This window comes from Terrapene carolina, unplaced genomic scaffold (assembly GCF_002925995.2).
Source record: "Terrapene carolina triunguis isolate 2854851 unplaced genomic scaffold, T_m_triunguis-2.0 Scaffold132, whole genome shotgun sequence".
Taxonomy (NCBI): domain Eukaryota; kingdom Metazoa; phylum Chordata; order Testudines; family Emydidae; genus Terrapene; species Terrapene triunguis.
In genome coordinates this window covers 18,360,523-18,380,736 of record NW_020664483.1, presented here as the reverse complement: position 1 = coordinate 18,380,736, position 20,214 = coordinate 18,360,523, and the positions used below count along the sequence as shown (strand labels likewise).

Sequence of the window (20,214 nt, the reverse complement as noted above, 5' to 3'; positions counted from 1 at the left end):
ACTGCAGCAACTGAGATTTATTTTTGTAGTACATCTACAGCAAAGACTGTGCATCAGGGGTTCCCAGACTCTGGGCACCCTAGATGCCCTGTCTAAAATATACATTTAAGTAAAAATGTACCCTCAATTATCCACAGAGCACAATATCTCACTATATGCTGGGGATTATAACCAATCCACCAGCCAGGAAAGGTGGAATCCCCTTCCGTACAACAACGCAGCTCCACTCAGGACTTCCATTAACGAAGATGCAAAGCAACCCATAACAGTATCACCATCCCATGGAGGCATCATCTCTCTCCCCAGCTGACGCTTCCCTCACAACCAGCTCCTGGTCCCTGCAGATATCTCTCTCAGGCTTTTCCATCTAACAAGTGCAGAAAGCCAAGTCCTTTCCTGATCCTGGGGCTCCCTTGTCTGTTGCCATGAGGCCATATGTGCAATTTGCGATAGGGCACATGACTAGGAGCAGGCATGTGACCTAAGAACATAAGAACGGCCATACCGGGTCAGACCAAAGGTCCATCTAGCCCAGTATCCTGTCTACCGACAGTGGCCAATGCCAGGTGCCCCAGAGGGAATGGACCTAACAAGCAATGATCAAGTGATCTCTCTCCTGCCATCCATCTCCATCCTCTGACAAACAGAGGCTAGGGACACCATTCCTTACCCATCCTGGCTAATAGCCATTAATGGACTTAACCACCATGAATTTATCCAGTTTTCTTTTAAATGCTGTTATAGTCCTAGCCTTCACAACCTCCTCAGGCAAGGAGTTCCACAGGTTGACTGTGCACTGTGTGAAGAAGAACTTCCTTTTATTTGTTTTAAACCTGCTGCCTATTAATTTCATTTGGTGACTGCTAGTTCTTGTATTATGGGAATAAGTAAATAACTTTTCCTTATCCACTTTCTCCACATCTCTCATGATTTTATATACCTCTATCATATCCCCCCTTAGTCTCCTCTTTTCCAACCTGAAGAGTCCTAGCCTCTTTAATCTCTCCTCATATGGGACCTGTTCCAAACCCCTAATCATTTTAGTTGCCCTTTTCTGAACCTTTTCTAGTGCCAGTATATCTTTTTTGAGATGAGGAGACCACATCTGTACGCAGGATTCGAGATGTGGGCATACCATCGATTTATATAAGGGCAATAATATATTCTCAGTCTTATTCTCTATCCCCTTTTTAATGATTCCTAACATCCTGTTTGCTTTTTTGACCGCCTTTGCACACTGCGTGGACCTCTTCAGAGAACTATCCACTATGACTCCAAGATCTTTTTCCTGACTTGTAGCTAAATTAGCCCCCATCATATTGTATGTATAGTTGGGGTTATTTTTTCCAATGTGCATTACTTTACATTTATCCACATTAAATTTCATTTGCCATTTTGTTGCCCAATCACTAGTTTTGTGAGATCTTTTTGAAGTTCCTCACAGTCTGCTTTGGTCTTAACTATCTTGAGTAGTTTAGTATCATCTGCAAACTTTGCCACCTCACTGTTTACCCCTTTCTCCAGATCATTTATGAATAAGTTGAATAGGATTGGTCCAAGGACTGACCCTTGGGGAACACCACTAGTTACCCCTCTCCATTCTGAGAATTTACCATTAATTCCTACCCTTTGTTCCCTGTCTTTTAACCAGTTCTCAATCCATGAAAGGACCGTTCCTTTTATCCCATGACAGCTTAATTTACGTAAGAGCCTTTGGTGAGGGACCTTGTCAAAGGCTTTCTGGAAATCTAAGTACCCTATGTCCACTGGATCCCTCTTGTCCACATGTTTGTTGACCCCTTCAAAGAACTCTAATAGATTAGTAAGACACGATTTCCCTTTACAGAAACCATGTTGACTATTGCTCAACAGTTTATGTTTTTCTATGTATGTGACAATTTTATTCTTTACTATTGTTTTGATTAATTTGCCTGGTACCGACTTATCGGTCTGTAATTGCCGGGATCACCTCTAGAGCCCTTTTTAAATATTGGTGTTACATTAGCTAACTTCCAGTCATTGGGTACAGAAGCCGATTTAAAGGACAGGTTACAAACCTTAGTTAATAGTTCCGCAACTTCACATTTGAGTTCTTTCAGAACTCTTGGGTGAATGCCATCTGGTCCCGGTGACTTGTTAATGTTAAGTTTATCAATTAATTCCAAAACCTCCTCTAGTGACACTTCAATCTGTGACAGTTCCTCAGATTTGTCACCTACAAAAGCCGTTCAGGTTTGGGAATCTCCCTAACATCCTCAGCTGTGAAGAAAGAAGCAAAGAATCCATTTAGTTTCTCCGCAATGACTTTATCGTCTTTAAGCGCTCCTTTTGTATCTCGACCATCAAGGGGCCCCACTGGTTGGTTAGCAGGCTTCCTGCTTCTGATGTACTTAAAAAACATTTTGTTATTACCTTTGGAGTTTTTGGCTAGCCGTTCTTCAAACTCCTCTTTGGCTTTTCTTATTAAATTTTTACACTTAATTTGGCAGTGTTTATGCTCCTTTCTATTTGCCTCACTAGGATTTGACTTCTGCTTTTTAAAGGAAGTCTTTTTATCTCTCACTGCTTCTTTTACACTGTTGTTAAGCCACAGTGGCTCTTTTTTAGATCTAAAACTAAATATATGAATTTTAAATGACCAAAGGAGGACAATAGACACACTGGGCCTATTTGAAACTCCATGAAGCTGTTGGAGCATCTAAACTCCATAAAGCTGTGGAGCAAGGACTAAACATGTCCAGTGTTTTAACCTTTTCTCATAGGTCAGGTTTTCTAAACCTTTTATCATTTTTGTTGCTCTCCTCTGGACTCTCCAATTTATCCACATCTGTCCTACAGTGTGGCACACAGAATCAGACATAGTACTGCAGCTGGCTGCCAATAGAGCAGGACATGTCCTACATTCAACATGCCTGCTAAAACACCTGGGAGTGATATCAGCCCTTTTCATAGCAGCACCACGTGGTAGGCTGGCTCCTGTTCACCCTGGCCTGTTCCAGCAGCGCTATCCCAGCCTGGCAGCTGTACATGTCTAAATCGGCTTCTCTAGGGAACTGCCCCACCAACCTCCGTGACAGCCCTAGCAGCGAGGCTGTGCCCCGATGAAGTTGGAGGGCAGGTGATGGGGGAAGCACAACAGGGTCTGGGCAGGCAGGGAGCAACGCCACCCATAGGACCCACCCGGAGGCAGACCTGGGCCGGCAGCAGGCCCCCTATTGGCCCTGATGGGGGGGTCGGGGTCTTGCTGCACCCAAGCCTTGCCCGCGTGAGCCCCACTTGCTATGCGGTGAGTGATCCCCACAGGCACGTGTGGAGACACGGGAACCGCCACTGCGCTCAGGCCTCCTCCTCTCCCGCCCCGCCCCTGTTAAGACGCACACGTGCGATGGGGGAGGAAGGAAGAGGGAGAAGAGCGCATCGATGATTGGGTGCGCGATATGTCGATTGTGCATGAGCTCGACTCTTTTGCCTGATTACGTGAGATCACGTGTCAGGGCGCGGAGTGCGGCGCTGGGAACGGTGGGAAGGCGCGCGGGCGGCGAGTGGAGCCGGGTGAGGAAAGGGTTTGTCCCCCGTCTGCTCCTCTACTGGGAGATGCGGCGCGGGGGACCCGGTGCCTGTGTCCGGGGAGGTATCTGGGGCTCTCCCCTCTGGGGACAGGAGCGCTGCGCCTGCTTCTGCGGGCGGGCTCACCTAGCCGCGGTTGGGATTGGCCCAAAATAGCCACGAGCTGTGAATTCCCCAGAACCGGGTTTGGGGCAGCTGGGCACGTGAGGGAGGGGGGCAGGAGGGGCGGGCTGCACTTGGAGGGTCTGGCTGTGGTCGGTGTATGAGGGGGCTGCGGTTGGAGGGGCTGGCTGTATGGTGCAGTGGGGGGTATCGATGTTTATATACGAGGCGATAGGGACCATAAACATTTCAAAGCGTTATTGATTAAAAAGGCAGTGAAAGAGCTCTGTGGGGATGATCATGGTACAACTCCTGCCCACACAGAGTTTAGTGCTTTTTCAGTGACTTGGGCCCCTATAGTAGGCTATATCTTTTTGTACCTTCAGAGGTGATGGACCTTTGTTAGTATATGAAAAGTGTGTAGTTTTAAAACCTGTGTGATAGAAAGTGCTTCCTTTTCACTGTTGAGTGAGACAGTTTTGATCCTGTTTTATATAGCCTGATCCAGGCATCACCTGTTTGACCTAAACAAAAACTCAATTATTATTATGAATTCATCTTCATAAATGTAAGCATTTTTAACACATTGTGCTTGTTTCTCTTTTTCTAGGCTGTTGTATAAGCAAGTTAGAAGATGGATATCAGACCAAACCATACCATTTACATCAATAATATAAATGACAACATTAAAAAAGACGGTATGAATAATTTAAAGTTCATATTTTTCTTCAGTGTGTTGGGAAAACTATCTCAGTAAAAATATACTATTCTATCTTCTAGAAGTATAATCTAGACATAAAATGTCATTAGCAATCTTGTAACGTCAGCACATTTGTGCTATGCCTAGCCCAATGGAATCCCAATCTGTTTTGATCTCTAGGTACTACTGTAATACAAATAAATAATTACAACCAAAGCAGTCAGAAAATATAAATTAAGATCTCTATGCTTAACTACTGCCAATGGGGAAGGAGTTAAAATTGGTAACTTCAGAACGAAGTGTAAGTCTTAATGCATATTTGGGTGGTTTGGCTTTGTTTTTTTAAACTTTCTGGCTTTCTTCTGTTTATCATCTTACGGTCCAATTCTACAAACCCTTATGAATATGAGTAATTTAGTTGTTGTGGGTAGTCCCACTGAATCTTACGTTTCTCTTCAGATTGCGACTCATGGCTTCAGTCTTGCCTACCCGTACTTACATGAATAGTCCTTCATAATACAAGTGATTCTACTGACTTTATTGATACTGCAGTACTTATGAGTAGTGGGTTATCGGATCAGCCTCTGGTGGTGTTCTGGATGTGGTTTTCCAAAAGTGGTGGTGGTTCTTTTTTCATATGCACACTCCCTGCTGGGATGTAAACAATGTGGAATTATTGTGTAACTAAACCCAGTGAAATAACAGTGGTAATTGGATACCACCTGGGTTTCTATCTAATGGAACCTGGCAGCCAGGTGATGTGTTTTGGGATCCTCCATATGGAGATGTGTATTGGTATAAAAATGTAAATGAAACTAAAAGTATTTTAGAGTTGATAGCAAGCAGTGTAACTAGTTACCAGTATACATTCAAATTTAATACTGCTGTAAAGTGGTGCTCTAAATGTCTGTGAAAATTGAGTCCCAAAGTTTGCCCCACAGTAATGCGAGGATCAGAGAGTGGATTTAAAAAAAAAAAACAAAAAACCCTCAAACAAACACTATATAGTAAGGTACATTGCACTATATAGTAAGGTACATTGTTTCCAAGTCTCCATGATTCTTAAATCTCCCAATGGGATATTGAACAAATTGATGTATGTCAGGAAAGCCAAGTAGGAAAAACTAGAGAAACAGGACAATGGGGACAGTTAGAGAAACAATCCTTAATATCAAGTAAAGGGTAAAAGTGGTCTGGTCAAGCATGCATGATCAGCAGAGATCTTAGAAGTCTGCTTGCCACTGAAAACCACATAATTTGTGTTTTTTACAGAGAATTTTTAGTTTTTACATTTTGTAAAAAAAATAAATAAATAAAAACATACTCAGTGGAACCCTGATTATTGGATCTTGCCCCAGTACCAATTCAATCGGACAATAGGTAGGGCTTTGGCTGTCAGCCCCGGGCAGCGGGCCTCTGGCTGTCAGCTTAAAAATTGTAAATATATCAATAAAACATTGTGTTCAACTGATACCTATATATATTGTGGCTATGAAAACTAAAGTTCAGTGTTTCATTTTATCTATGGAAAAACACAGATTACTCTTTTTTTTTTTAATTGGAGAACTTTTTTTAATCACTGGAAAACTAGGATCCCTGGTCACCAGTGTGTGAGAAGTGGTAATTAACTAATTAGAAAAGAGAAATAACATGAAAATAGCAAGGACGGCAAAAGTTATGCCAGTTTACACATGCATATTGTATGAGTTGCATAAGATATGTGATAGTCAAACACTTTATGATGATTGGAAGAGAACTAATGAATATGTAATTTGGATATGTATAATATGTTGGAGATTGTAAGCGATAGACAGAGCTTCATAGGAGAAATCCATTGTGATTGCCTGTGCCCCAGAAGGAAACTGGCCATTTTGTTTTTCTGTATGTCTGTTTTTTCTTTAATAGTAATTGTAATCAAAAGGCATACTTTAGGTTCAAATAAAGGTTTGAATTAATAATGTCTCAGACCTGAGCATGTAGCATTCTCGCGCAAGAAATACCCCGGGTTGTGAGGCACCTAACCATTACCTGCCCTTAGCGTGAAGCAGTCTTGTTTGGGCTTGCTGTGGCTCAGCTCCCTGAAACCAACTGCCTCTGGCAGCACAAGCACTAACTTCTAGTGCCTCCGCCAACCCCCCTGCCCACCGTGAAGGCCTTGCTCTCTCTGTATGTGTAGCTATAGGCACACACCACCCCCAAGTCCTTGGAGTGTTCCCTGCAGTGTCTAGCCCGGGGTAGTCAATAGATGGACTGTGGGCCAAATCCAGACCACCAGATGCTTTTGAACGGACTCAAAAAATCTTTTTATTTACTTATTGTTGTGTGGTTTTTTTTTTTTCTTTTTTTTTTTTTTTAAATTCTGGAGTCTGGACTTGACTATATCTTGACCAAGAAATTTGGACCTTGACAAAAAATAGACTACCCCGGTCTAGCCTCTTATCCATTGAACACTCACAAAATGACCAGGCCTGCTATTCCCCAGGGAACAGTACATCCCAGCTTGTAAAATTCAACAGAAAACCATCACTTTGCTTAACACCTTAGATCAGTGGTTCTCAAACTTTTTTGCACTGGTGACCCCTTTCACACAGCAAGCCTCTGAGTGTGACCCCCCTCATAAATTAAAAACACTTTAAAAAAGATATTTAACACTATTATAAATGCTGGAGACATAGCAGGGTTTGGGGGGTGGAGGCTGATAGCTCGCAAACCCCCACTTCATAATCCCCAGTTTGAGAACCCCTGCCTTAGATATACTTCTAGTGAAAAAAAAGAATGTTTATTATCAAAGAACAAATTTGAGTAATAGTAAGAATATTGGAAACAAATGGTTACTTATAAAACAAAATCATGACATGCTTTCTAGAGACTAACAAGTTACTCTCTTATCTAAAGAAACTGATCTCACGCAGGATTCTCTCCAGCATTTTTAGCCAACTCTACTTGAGACCCCTTTTTCATAGAGCAAGAGTACTGTTCTTTTTCTTTCTCAATGAAGGCTGCATGGGCTTCTTTTCTGCCCCAAATATAAAGCAAACACCTTTGACGTGTTCCTCCAGATAAGGTTCTGTGCCCCTACTGTGTTTCTCTTCCTTTTAGTTTTCTGAAATTCTTTCTTACAATCCTTCATTTGTATTCAGTGATGATGTAGCTGTGTCGGTCCCTGGATATATTAGAGAAACAAAGAGAGTGAGTAATATGTTTTATTAGAGCTGTTGGTGAGAGAGACAAGCTTTCAAGCCCTGCCAGAGCTCTTGTACATTTCCCAGACCTTCACTAAGGCCAGGTCCTTACTACAGACCTACTATATTGGTATAACTATGTTGCTCAAGGGTGTGAAAAATCAAGAGCGTCTCCCGTTGACATAGCTATCGCCTCCACCAGTGAGGTGGATTAACTACGCTGACGGGAGAAGCTCTTACGTCAGTGTAGTTGAATCTTCACTAAAGCTCTGTAGCACCGTACATGTAGACAAGCCCTCAGAGTGGCACAGCTAAATACAAGGTGGAACAGATGGTTTAGTGTAAACAGTTAACATATATCAAGAGACTGTTCAATGTGAAATAACTCTTTAGCACCTCTCCAATCATGGGGGGGGAAAGAAAGAGAAGGGGAGGCAGGTAGGGGAGTTGTTAGTGGATTATAGATTGTTGGAATAAGCCATCAATCCATTGTCTCTATTCAGTCCATGATTTTTAGTGTCTAGCAAAGTTGTGAATTTAAGCTCTCGGGCTTGTCTTTTGAAAGTGTGCAGGTTTCTTTTGAGGATAAGGTCAGAGTTTTCACAAAGTGTTCACCCACAGGCGACATGGTGTTTCTGTCTTTTATCATTTTCCTGTGTGAGTTCATTCAAGAGCCTAGTGATTGTCTAGCTTCACCCACATAGTCGCTATTGAGGCAATTAGTGCACCAGAGAAGGTACACCACATGTTGTGATAGGTACATGTAGGACGTATGGATCTTGAAAAGTGTGTAGTGGGGGGTGTTGATCACTCTAGCAGTGGAGGTACATCTGAAGGTTTTGCATCTGTTGCTCTGACAGGGTCTGGTACCGCTTTGAGTTGGTGTGTCCTTGTTTGTGGGGAGCTTGTTTCTGATGATAAGCTTGAAGAGGAGGGTTCAGAAAAGTTTTTTCAGGATGTGGTTCCCATAAAGTATGGGTTGTAGTTGTTTGATACCCTGTATGGGTTCAAGTGTGAGGTGGTAGGTGGCAAGTAGGGGTGTACAGTCAGAGGCGGTTTTATTCTGTATTGAAGCAGATTCTCTTGGGGTGTTTGGGTGGTCCATTTATATGATGCTATCTGCTTCTCTGGTGGAGCATCCTTGTTTGGTGAAGGCGGTTCTGAGAGTGTTCAGATGTATGTCCTGGACTTTTCTTGGAGCATATTCTGTGGTATCTGAGTGCCTGGCTGTAGGTAACAGATTTTTTTGGTGTATTTGGGGTGGAGACACACAGTGTCTGTCTCTCTCTCTCTCTGCTCCCCCTCCCCCCCACATGGTAACTATATTTGCACAATGATATCGATGACCAGCATGACACTGGCTTTCATTTGAGACCCCACGTGACATTCTTAAGTGAATCAGAATATACATACCAGAATCAGGAGATTCTTGTAATCCTTTGTACCTCCTTGCCAGTTGACATTGAGGTTCTTGGGTTACCTTGCAATATTATACAGTGCACATTACATGATGGTGTGTCTGAATGTTCCAGTGGGCAAATTAAGCATAGCTTTCATTTATAGCACACATTATATTCCCAATAAATCAGAAGGTTGGCATTGTGGAAAATACTTGGTTATAGTCTTTGAAGGGTAAAACTGCAAATTGCATTTAGAATACAGCTTTTATACCTACATCTTTCCATTACCATAGTGTACAGGAGAGCATTCCTTTTAAAAGGAGACTTTCATGACGTAACTTTAAGAGAATCTTCACATAAAAAGCAATTTATATGGCCATATGTATCTGATTTCTTGGTCTGTGCTTACAGATATTGTCTCTAAGAGTATGTTTTCTCCCAGCTTCTCTTGCATGACTTGTTATGGTCCCTAAAGTAATATGATTGATGTCAGATAATTTTTGTTTACCTTAGTTGAAAAGAAAAACATAAAAAAAGAATCATGATGAACTGATATTGTCAGACTTCAGCAATGACAAAAGAATGTACTTCAGTTGCTGAAGTTTCAAGTATCAGGGGGTAGCCATGTTAGTCTGTATCCACAAAAAACAACAAGGAATCTGGTGGCACCTTAAAGACTAACAGAGTTATTTGGGCATAAGCTTTCGTGGGTAAAAAAAAACCGCACTTCTTCAGATGTATGGAGTGAAAGTACTGAAGTATGTGTCTTAAATATAAGAACAGTGAGGCAATAGAATAAGTGTTCAGTGCAAAGGGATGAACATAGGTTAATTGGATATGTTTAAGGCCAGACTTTGCACCTACTTTTAAGACTGTCTTAAGATAATGAAAATGACTGTCACAATTCAGTGGGATGGGCTGATGATCCAGAAAGCCTATTCCAATTCACATTTAATTCTTGAAAGAACTGGTTAAGCAAGACAGACATGGAAAAAATCTCTTAATGCTGTCACCTGCCTGATTTTAATTAATAATGTGCTTGAATCATGAATAATAATAATAAAAAAACTCACATCACTTATTACCCTAATATGAGTGTTATGGCTTTGGTTTATAGCTTTGGCTCTGACTTTATATGAGTAAAGTAGAATAGCATGTTATATGTATTTTTCAGAGTTGTAACTTCATGTTGTTTGAGGATAGGATAACTTTTATAAAAGCACAGTGACATATCCAACCTATATGCAGTAATGGCTTTTCTATGCTCTCAACAGAACTGAAGAGATCCTTGTATGCGCTGTTCTCACAGTTTGGTCATGTAGTAGACATTGTGGCTTTAAAGACGATGAAAATGAGAGGACAGGCCTTTGTCATATTTAAAGAACTTGGATCATCCACCAATGCTTTGAGACAGTTACAAGGTTTTCCATTTTACGGCAAACCCATGGTAAGTCTTTCTCTTTTTTTTTTTTTTTTAATGGCACTAGGACAGTACAGTATTTTGCAACTGGGAATCAGACTTTTGTATTTTTCTATCTAGGGTGTGTCTGCTATTTATTTTTCATTGATGTCATTTTTTTCTCTGTGTGAACATATATATTCATGCATATTTGAGGGGCAATGTGCGTAACTTTCAGATAAGACTGCTTTACTCCAACATCATACTACTTTACATTTTTAAATTAGAAGTCTAAATTTTGTATGTTTTCTAAATGAAGGCTTTCAATAATTTTTCTGTGGTGGAGTAAAATTGTATGGCATTTAAATGCCTCCAGTTTGCCTTTTGTTTTTTGTCTTGTATAAGTCAAGTTTGTGTAGTGATGCCATAACATTTGGCTGCATTCACTTATGTTGAAGTTAAGCATTCTTAATTGTTCAATGTTATGTCATAATATTTCTACTTCATAATAAATATTGCTAATCCTGAAGAGCGTAACATTTTCAGTATTACAAAATAAAGTTCAGAACAATTTGTATAAGATGGTAATGCTGGATACAAGTATTTGCACATTGTATAACTATGCACATGAGTCCTTCAGTGGTTTTGTGTGTGTGAGAGAGCGCTTTTTTTCTATGTTGGTGAGCCTAGAAATCTTGATTTGCATGCGTCTTCCATCCATTTTTTGTAGTGTGGAGGAACACACAAACAAGGAAACTCTCTGTACAGATAAATTTTTAATATAGTACACACAAACAGTTGTCTTTGCTGTGTGTGGAACACTTTGCAATAGCTTGCCACTCTGACTGCATCCACCTTCTCCATATGGGGGAGAGAACCAGTAGAATTCATCTGTGCATGGTGTGGGAATAGCCAGATATTTATGAAATTGTATAGTCTAGCAGAAAAACAGATGCTTAGACACCTGTGGTACATCTCTGAATTCTCCAAACTAAAAAGATAAAAGATCTAAAAGAGATACTTCATCCATCCTGTTCAGTTGAACACTTCAAAAATTCATGTGTTGAGAAATGCTTCAATGCTGATGACGGGTTCCGCTCAATAACTATCCAAAGCCGTGTGGACCAACGCATGTTCATTTTCATCATCTGAGTCAGATGCCAGCAGAAGGTTGATTTTCTTTTTCTTTTTTGGTGGTTCGGATTCTGTATTTCTTCATCAGAGTGTTGCTCTTTTAAGACTTTGGACCGTATTTTCCACACCTCATCCCTCTCAAATTTTGGAAGGCACTTCAGATTCTTAAACTTTGGGTTGAATGCTCTTGCTATCTTTAGAAATCTCCTATTGGTTCCTTCTCTCCCTGCAGATTTGACAAAACGCAAAGTGTTCTTAAATCGAACAACATATGCTGGGTCATCCTCTGAGACCACCCATAACATGAAATATATGGCAGAATGTGGGTAAAACCACGGAGCAGGAGACATACAATTATTCCCCATGGAGTTCAGTCACAAATGTAATTAACACATTATTTTTAACGCGTGTCATCAGCATGGAAGCATGTCCTGTGGAATGGTGGTCGAAGCATGAAGGGGCATACGGATGTTGAGCATATTTGGCATGTAAATACCTTGCAACTCTGGCTACAACAGTGTAGTGCGAATGCCTGTACTCACTTTCGGATGACATTGTAAATAAGAATTGGGCAGCATTATCTCCTGTAAATGTAAGCAAACTTGTTTGTCTTAGCGATTGCTGAACAAGTAGTAGGACTGAGTGGACTTCTAGGTGCTAAAGTTTTACATTGTTTTGTTTTTTGAGTGTAGTTTTTTTTTTTAAAAAAACAAATTCTACATATGAAAGAGCAACTTACAAGATAGAGATTGCACTCCAGTACTTGTATGAGGTATTTTTCAATTCTCTGTTTTTTATCTTTCTTGCTGTGAAAGTATTTGTAATAAAAAATAATATAAAGTGGGCACTGTACACTTTGTATTCTGTGTTGTAATTGAAATAAATATTTGAAAATGTAGAAAAATCCCAAAATATTTATAATATGTGTAAATTGGTATTCGATTATTGTTTAACAGTGCGATTAAAACTGTAATCATGACTAATTTTTTTAATCTAATTAATTTGTTTTGTGTTACTCTCTTGAGTTAACTACCCTCTTCTTATTTACAATGTCACCAGAAAGTGAGAACAGTTATTTGCATGTACTTTTGTAGCCAACATTACAAGGTATTTACGTGCCAGATATGCTAAACATTTGTATGCCCCTTCATGCTTTGGCCACCATTCCAGAGGACATGATTCCATGCTGATGAGACGCGTTAAAAATGTGTTAATTAAATTTGTGACTGAACTCCTTGGGGAGAATTATGTCCCCTGCTCTGTTTTACCCGCATTTCGCCATATATTTCGTGTTATAGCAGTCTCGGATGATGACCCAGCACATGTTTATTTTAAGAACACTTGCACTGCAGATTTCACAAAATGCAAAGAAGATACCAGTGTGAGATTTCTAAAGATAGCTATAGCACTCGACCCAGGTTTAAGAATCTGAAGTGCCTTCCAGATTCTGAGAGGGACAAGGTGTGGCGCATGCTTTCAGAAGTTTTAAAAGAGCAACACTCGGATGCGGAAACTACAGAACCCGAACCACCGCTAAGAAAAATCAACCTTCTGCTGGTGGTATCTGACTGAGATAATGAAAATGAACATGCATCGGTCCGCACTGCTTTGGATTGTTATCAAGCAGAACCCATCATCAGCATGGACGCATGTCCCCTGGAATGGTGGTTGAAGCATGAAGGGACATATGAATCTTTAGTGCATTTGGCATGTAAATAGCTTGCGACGCTGGCTACAACAGTGCCATGAGAATGCATATTCTCACTTTCAGGTGACATTGTAAACAAGAAGTGGGCAGCATTATTTCCTGTAAATGTAAACAAACTTGTTCAGCCAATCGCTCAGACAAACAAGAAGTAGGGCTGAGTGGACTTGTAGGCTCTGAAGTTTTACGTTTTGTTTTTGAGTGCAGTTATGTAACAAAAAAATTCTACCTTTTGTAAGTTGCACTCTCATGACAAAGATTGCACTACAGTACTTGTATGAGGTGAATTGAAAAATACTATTTCTTTTGTTTATCATTTTTACATTGCAAATATTTGTAATAAAAAATAATATACACTTTGATTTAAATTAGAACACAGAATACAATATATATGAAAAGGTAGAAAAAATAAAACATCCAAAATATTTAATACATTTCAATTGGTATTCTATTGTTTAACAGTGCAATTAAAACTGCAATTAATCGCAATTAATTTTTTTTAGTTAATCGTGTGAGTTAACAGCAATTAATTGACAGCCCCAGTATTTTTTATAATTACTTTTCCAAGTACTTGCTTTAATTGCCATAGGGATGTTCAGTAATTAGGAATGGGATGGGAACTGGTCTACATAACTTCCTCTCTCCTATGCAGTCATCACATGAACCATCTCTCCACTAAAATGCTATTGACGCCCCCTTTCTCTTGCACCTTTTCAATGTCTTGCATCCTTAGTGGTGGTTTTGCCTCCCTTTTACTGTCTCTACTGCTAGTTTCCTGCCTCAAGAGTTTCCTCTCCTTTATTACTGGCAGTAAAGAAAGTTATATGTCATAGTGACCATCTCCTTCCAGTTGCTCTAATCCAGTGGTTCTCAGCCTGCAACCTAGTCAGCATAGCTGCGGCTCCTGTGACATCCTCAGGGCCATATAGGTAGTATTGGATGTGGCCCACAATGGTAAATAGGTTGAGAACCACTGCTCTAATCCATGCCTGGGGATATGAATTTGAACTGATTGTAGCATAGTAGGTTTCATATAAAAGAGAATTGTCCTGTATTTCATTCTTATTCTTTTTTGTTCCCTTAAAGTTCTGCTGTGACTAGTTTATAAACGTTCTTGGATACTCTTTAAGTGTTTATTTAAAAACATGTCATTTAACCATCCTCCATCAACCTCTTCTATCTTTTGCATGTTTTAAACAAAAGACGCTTTTGTAGTGAGTGCTCAGAATTAATTGGTGAATTCAGCATATTCTGTGGGTAGTTTCTATTACAGTTTTTAATATAAGAAATTCTTGTAGAAATTCCAGTGTTCTGCTAGATATTTGGGGCTTTAATGAGGCTAGTGCAAGCTGTTCAACATAATGAACTATAAAATGTTCTGTCTTCTTGTTTAAACAGCGCATTCAGTATGCAAAAACAGATTCTGATGTGATTTCCAAAATGCGTGGTACATTTGCTGATAAGGAAAAGAGGAAAGAAAAGAAAAAGGCTAAATCTCTGGAGCAGTCAGCTAATGCAGCAAATAAAAAGCTTGGTCAGGTAAGTGGACTGTGTAAACCAAAACAAGATTCCTGACTTCTAGAACAAGTTTGAAGGGTTTTTTCTGCATGGAACAAACTCCTTTAATGGGATATTTACCTATAGTTTTAACAAGGAGGATTGTATTTTGGGGGAATGTACGTAAGAGACTAATGTGCTTCCTGTAAACTGTGCCAGATTTGTTTCAATGTAAAAGTTTAATGGACTCATATTAATCATTAGACAAAGTTGCAAGGAATCTTGAGTGCAAAGGCCCCCAAACTGTGTTAAGAATCCGGTTCAATTTATTCATTACTAAAATGACAAACTTTTTTGGAATCTGTTCATTTTGCCTATCCACATAGTGGACGAAGTCTCAATTTGTCACTGTCTGTCCTTTCTTCAGCAAAGAATATTAGCTGTTACTGTGTTTTTTTTTTTTTTTTTTTTTTTTTTTTTTTTTTTCACCTTTTTTCCACCCTAACACAATGTTAAGGTATTCAAACTGTGAAAACGTTCAGTGAACTTCCCTTTTTGGAAAGTATCAACTCCCTCTGTTTTGGTGAATATCCATTGGTTTATTCACTGTAAATCCCAGAGAGAATCTTAAATTGCAAGTATTTTTGTAAAAATATTAAAACTAGAAAACTGATCAGTTTAAAAGTGAAACAATTTAAGGGTAACCATTCATAATTTTGTTTTGTTTTTTTTGGTGAGCAGCCTAGACCTTTTATGCCAACGCAAATTCTAGAGTGTCCTTTCTAACGCAACAGTTCTTTGAGTGCTTGCTCATGTCCATTCCATGTTAAGTGTGTGTGTGTGTAGTTGCTGCAGATTTTCCCCTTGATGGTATCCATCGGGCCAGCTCTAGCGCCATCTGAGGCTGCGCATTCATGCGTCCGTATAAGGGGCCTAGCTGGCCCCGCACCCTCTCAGTTCCTTTTTACCACCCGTGACGGTCGCTCGAACATCTCCTCTTGCCTCGGCAAAGAGTTCATCTAGTGGTGCTGTTATACCCTCCTTTCTTCGCAAGTTTAGTTACCTTCAATTTATTTCGTTTAGTAGTAGTGTATAAAGTTAGGTCCCATAGTTGTTTACAGGGGCATCCTCTTCCCCTGGGACCGGGCATGCCCCTGTCTCTGGGCTTTAAACCCTGTGCCTCCTGTGGCAAGCACATGCTGGTGACCGACCTGCACTCCAGATGTCTGAAGTGTCTGTGAGAGGCTCATGTGCGAGAGCATTGCCATGTCTGCTGCCAGTTCAAGCCTCGTACAGAAAGGGACACTGAGGCCAGACTAAGGTCCATCCTGATGGAAGTCACACTTAGACAGGGGTAGGAGTCGAGCCAGTTGGACTCGGCACCGAGTACCTCGGCATCGGTGCGGAATGCTCTTCCCACAGCCTGTTTCTCGGCACCATTCCCCTTCACTGGTGCCGAGGAAGAAGTACAAGAAACAGTAGTCCGAGAGGGGATGCTCCTTGGAGCTGAGGAGGGACAAAAGTGGAGTGCAGTCTACATCAGGCTACTCCTCTGTCCCTGCTCTGCAAGTGGCACCATCAACTCCGCCCTGCTCGCAGGGTCCGTTGAGTCTGATGCAGGGCCATCCACCAACACCGGGGGAGGGGGAGGAGACACTGTGGCACCAGCAGGACTGTGGTGCTGTCCACCCCAGAGGTCTTTCCAGCGGCTAGGGACCTGATGACTCCCATGGCACCACCAATCCCAGCGGGGCAAGTTCCGACACCGGTGAGATCATCTTGCAGAAAGGAGCCTGTTTCCCTAGGCCCCTGCCTGGCAGCGGGTCCTCTGGTACTGACCCAGAGGGAAACTGCTGTTTGGTGGTGAAGACTTCCCCTCTCTGGCACTGATCCCTGAACCATGGGTGCTGGCTGGAGGAAGCAAGGGGTACTCCCACCCCATGGTCTCCCCAAGCTGACACATCGTCAGAGTCATGCACCCAACCAAGGAACTGTTACCAGTATTTGACCTACATCCTGTTGGATCTCAGTGCGCGTGCCCCCTATAGCCGCCTGGCTCAGAGGTCAGTGGTTTATGCGGGTCCAGTAGAATCCATGGGCTTCCCCCAGATACTGGGACTGCCTTTCAGCTGTTTGTACTCGGTAGCATCTGAGAGAAGGGCCCCTTCTTTGTACACTCTGGTACCAAGCCCAATACCGATGCTCAGGACTTAAGCCTGCATGAGTGGTTAGTGCAGAAGGAGAGGAAGGCCAAAGGACTCAAAGAAGCTGGACCTATTTGGTAGAAAGGTTTATTCTGCTGGTGAATTACTGCTCCACATCTCCAATCAGCAGGCCTTGCTTGGCAGGTATGACTATAACATCTGGGATTGCAAGTCAGAATTCAAGGAGTTGCTGCCCCAAGAGTCCAGGTAAGCGTTCCAGGGTGGAGGAAGGGAAGACTATAGCCAGGGCCTCTCTCCAGGCTGCCCTAGATGCAACTGATATGGCGGCCAAAACAATGGCATCAGTGGTGGTCATGAGAAGATGCTCTTGGCTCCAATCTTTGGGGCTGCCACCGGAGGTTCAGCAGTCCATTCAGGACCTTCTATTTGAGGGAACTTCCCTCTTCTCCGAACAGATGCAAAACTCCATGGCCTGAAAGATTCCAGGGCTACCCTCAGATTCCTGGGCCTCTAATCCCCACACCTTCAGTGAAGCATTTCAGACCTCAGCCACTGGTCTGCTTCTTGGCTCTGCCACCTCACCAAGACCCATTTAAGAAAAACAGCAGGGCTTATAAGCGTAGGCAAGCGCCCCCCTTTCACCTCAGCTTCATTGCACAGATATCTATGAAGCCCCAAGCAGAACTTTTGAAGGGGTGCCCAAGTGCATTATATCAGTTCCCATACCAGATCCTGTTCTCTTCCCCCCCCCCCCCTTTGTTTTCAGACCGACTCTCCTATTTCAGTCCAGCATGGTCCCTCATCTTGGACTGTTCAGTGCTGAGTAGGATGGAGGAAATTTTATTACACACACACACACACACACACACACTCCCTCCCATACTCATCCCTCTTCAGGGACACTTCTCACGAGCAACTTCTAGTCCAGGAGGTGCAAGCCCTCCTGTGGGAAGCGGCTGTAGAGGAGGTGCCTCAGAACTTGAGAGGGAAAGGATTTTACTCCTGCTGTTTCCTAATCCCAAAGGTGGTCTTCGACCCATCCAAGACCTGCGTTGCCTCAACAGTTATCTCAGGTAGCTGAGATTCTGCATGGTTTCCCTGACCTCCTTTATGTCTCTTTCTTTTTCTCCCTGCCCTTCTTCTCCCCCCCGCCCTCCGGATCTAGGGGACTGGTACACTGCCCTCAATTTGAAAAACACTTATTTCCACATCTTCATTTTCCGAGACCACAGAAGGTTCCTCAGATTCATTGTAAACCAGACCCACTACCAATTCACTGGCCTTTCCTTTGGCCTGTTGGCAGTCCCTTGGGTTTTCAGAAAATGCATGGTGGCGATGGCAGCCTTCCTCTCAAGGCAAGGCATTTGAGTCTACCCTTGCCTCAATGACTGGTTGGTCCAAGGCCCAGATGAAAGCCAGCATCAATTTGGTCCAACCTATCTTCAGAGTCCTGGGCCTATTGATAAATGAGCAAAAGTAAACTCATCATCCCCATCCAGAGGATAGAGTTTGTCGGTGCAGTGCTCGATTCTGCCTAGGCCAGAGTCTTCCTCCCAGAGGCTAGCTTCTAGACAATGTCGGCTCTGATATCAAAGGTCAAGGCCAACCCTGTCATGACAGCCCATTTTTGCCTCAAACTTTTAGGTCACATGCCACGTGCATTTATGTGGTACAGCACGCAAGACTTTGCATCAGACCCCTTCAGGTTTGGCTGGACTCAGTGCTTACCATTCCTGCCCCAGTCCTTGCCTCTCTCGACTGGTGGAGGGATCCCCGATCAGGGGGTGTGGGTGTTCAAACCTTTGTCACTCCCCAAACAGCAGTATCCCTAATTTTGGACATGTCCAGTCTAGTTTGGGGGCTTACCTCAAGCACCTTAGGGCCTGTGGTCCCAGGAGGAGTTCTCCTTGCATATAAACGTCAGAGCTCAGAGAGGCCCGCCTAGTGTGCCAGGTGTTCTTACCCCAGAATGCAGGCAGAGTTATGAGTGCTCATGGACAACATGGCAGCCACGTTTTACATCAACAGAGAGGAGTGCATTGCGCAACCCTGTCAAGAGGCCATTCGTCTGTGGGACTTCTGCGTGAAACGCTCCATCCACCTTGAACCTTCCTACCTTCCGGGAGCCTGGAACACTCTGGGAGATCATCTCAGCAGGTCTTTCTCCTCTCACCATGAGTGGTCTCTTCACCCTGGCGTAACCAGATCCATCTTCCAGCTGAGGTGTTTCCTCATGTAGACCTGTTCACAACCAAGCAGAACAGGAAATGTCAGCAGTTTTGCTCTCTGCGTGGTCACAGCCCAGGTGCTCTCTCAGATGCCTTCCTACTCCTGTAGACAAAGCTTCTGTTCTACGCATTTTCCCCCTCATTCCTCTGGTACACAAGGTCCTTCTGAAAGTCAAGCGAGAGAAAGCAAGGGTTATTCTTATTAGCCCCTGCATGGCCGCACCAACACTGGTTCGGCACACTACTGGATCTGTAAGTAGCAACCCTATTGTTGCTCCTGCCCCTCCCAGACCTGATCTTGCAAGATCATGGCTGTTGGCTCCACCTGAACCTCAAGGCCCTCCACCTGACTGCATGGATGATCCATGGTTGAATCCAGCAGTGATGGCCTGTTCAGAACAAGTCCACCAGGTCTTGCTAGGTAGTAGGAAACCATCTACTACAGTGACTTACCTAGCCAAGTGGAATCGTTTCTCGGTGTGGTCTTCCCAATGAGGCCTCTCACCAACTCAGTCACTCCTCCCGTCAGTACTAGAATACCTGCTTTATCTGAAATGGAGCCTAGCTATTTCATCGGTCAAGGCGCATCTAGTAGCAATCTTAGCCTTCCATCCTCTCATGGACGGTAGGTTGGTCTTCTCACATGAGATGTCCATTCACATATTCAGGGGATTAGGGAGACTTTACCCTCAAATTCGTGAACCTATCCCACCCTAAACCTGGTCCTGTCAAGACTCCTGGGCCTGCCCTTTGAGCCGCTGGCATTGTGCCCTGTCTTATCTCTCCTGGAAGGTCACCTTCCTGGTAGCAGTTACTCGGCCAGGAGGATCTCAGAAATCAGGACCCTTATGTCAGAACCCCTGTATATGGTGTCCTTTAAGGACAAGGTTCAACTGTGCCCCCACCCAGCGTTCCTCCCAAAGGTGGTCTCGCAGTTTCATAGTAACCAGGCTATTTTCCTGCCTGTTTTCTTCCCAAAACTGCACAAGAATATGGAGGAGTGGTGTCTCCTGGCCTTTTAAATTGAGAGACGCACCATGGCCTTCTACATTGAGAGAACCAAACTGTTCCATAAATCTATGCAGCTCTTGTTGGCAGTAGCAGACAGGATGAAAGGCCTAATGGTTTCGGTCCA

At 42.7% G+C, this 20,214-nt stretch overlaps 1 protein-coding gene across 3 annotated transcripts in view; it reads left to right on the top strand.

Annotated features, from left to right (window-relative positions):
* The first annotated feature begins 3,484 nt into the window (after window positions 1-3,484).
* The window catches only part of SNRPB2 (small nuclear ribonucleoprotein polypeptide B2), a 21,915-nt gene continuing 5,185 nt past the window's right edge, over window positions 3,485-20,214 (top strand). Inside the window, exons 1-4 of one of the 3 annotated variants that reach the window (XM_026653240.1) lie at window positions 3,485-3,563; window positions 4,280-4,367; window positions 10,226-10,398; window positions 14,588-14,728. In XM_026653240.1, coding sequence (XP_026509025.1) covers window positions 4,304-4,367; window positions 10,226-10,398; window positions 14,588-14,728 — 378 coding nt within the window. In that variant the 5' untranslated portion in view covers window positions 3,485-3,563; window positions 4,280-4,303. Of the gene's footprint in view, window positions 3,632-4,279; window positions 4,368-10,225; window positions 10,399-14,587; window positions 14,729-20,214 lie in introns of all 3 variants that reach the window. The other 2 variants (XM_026653241.2, XM_026653242.1) reach the window with 2 other exon arrangements.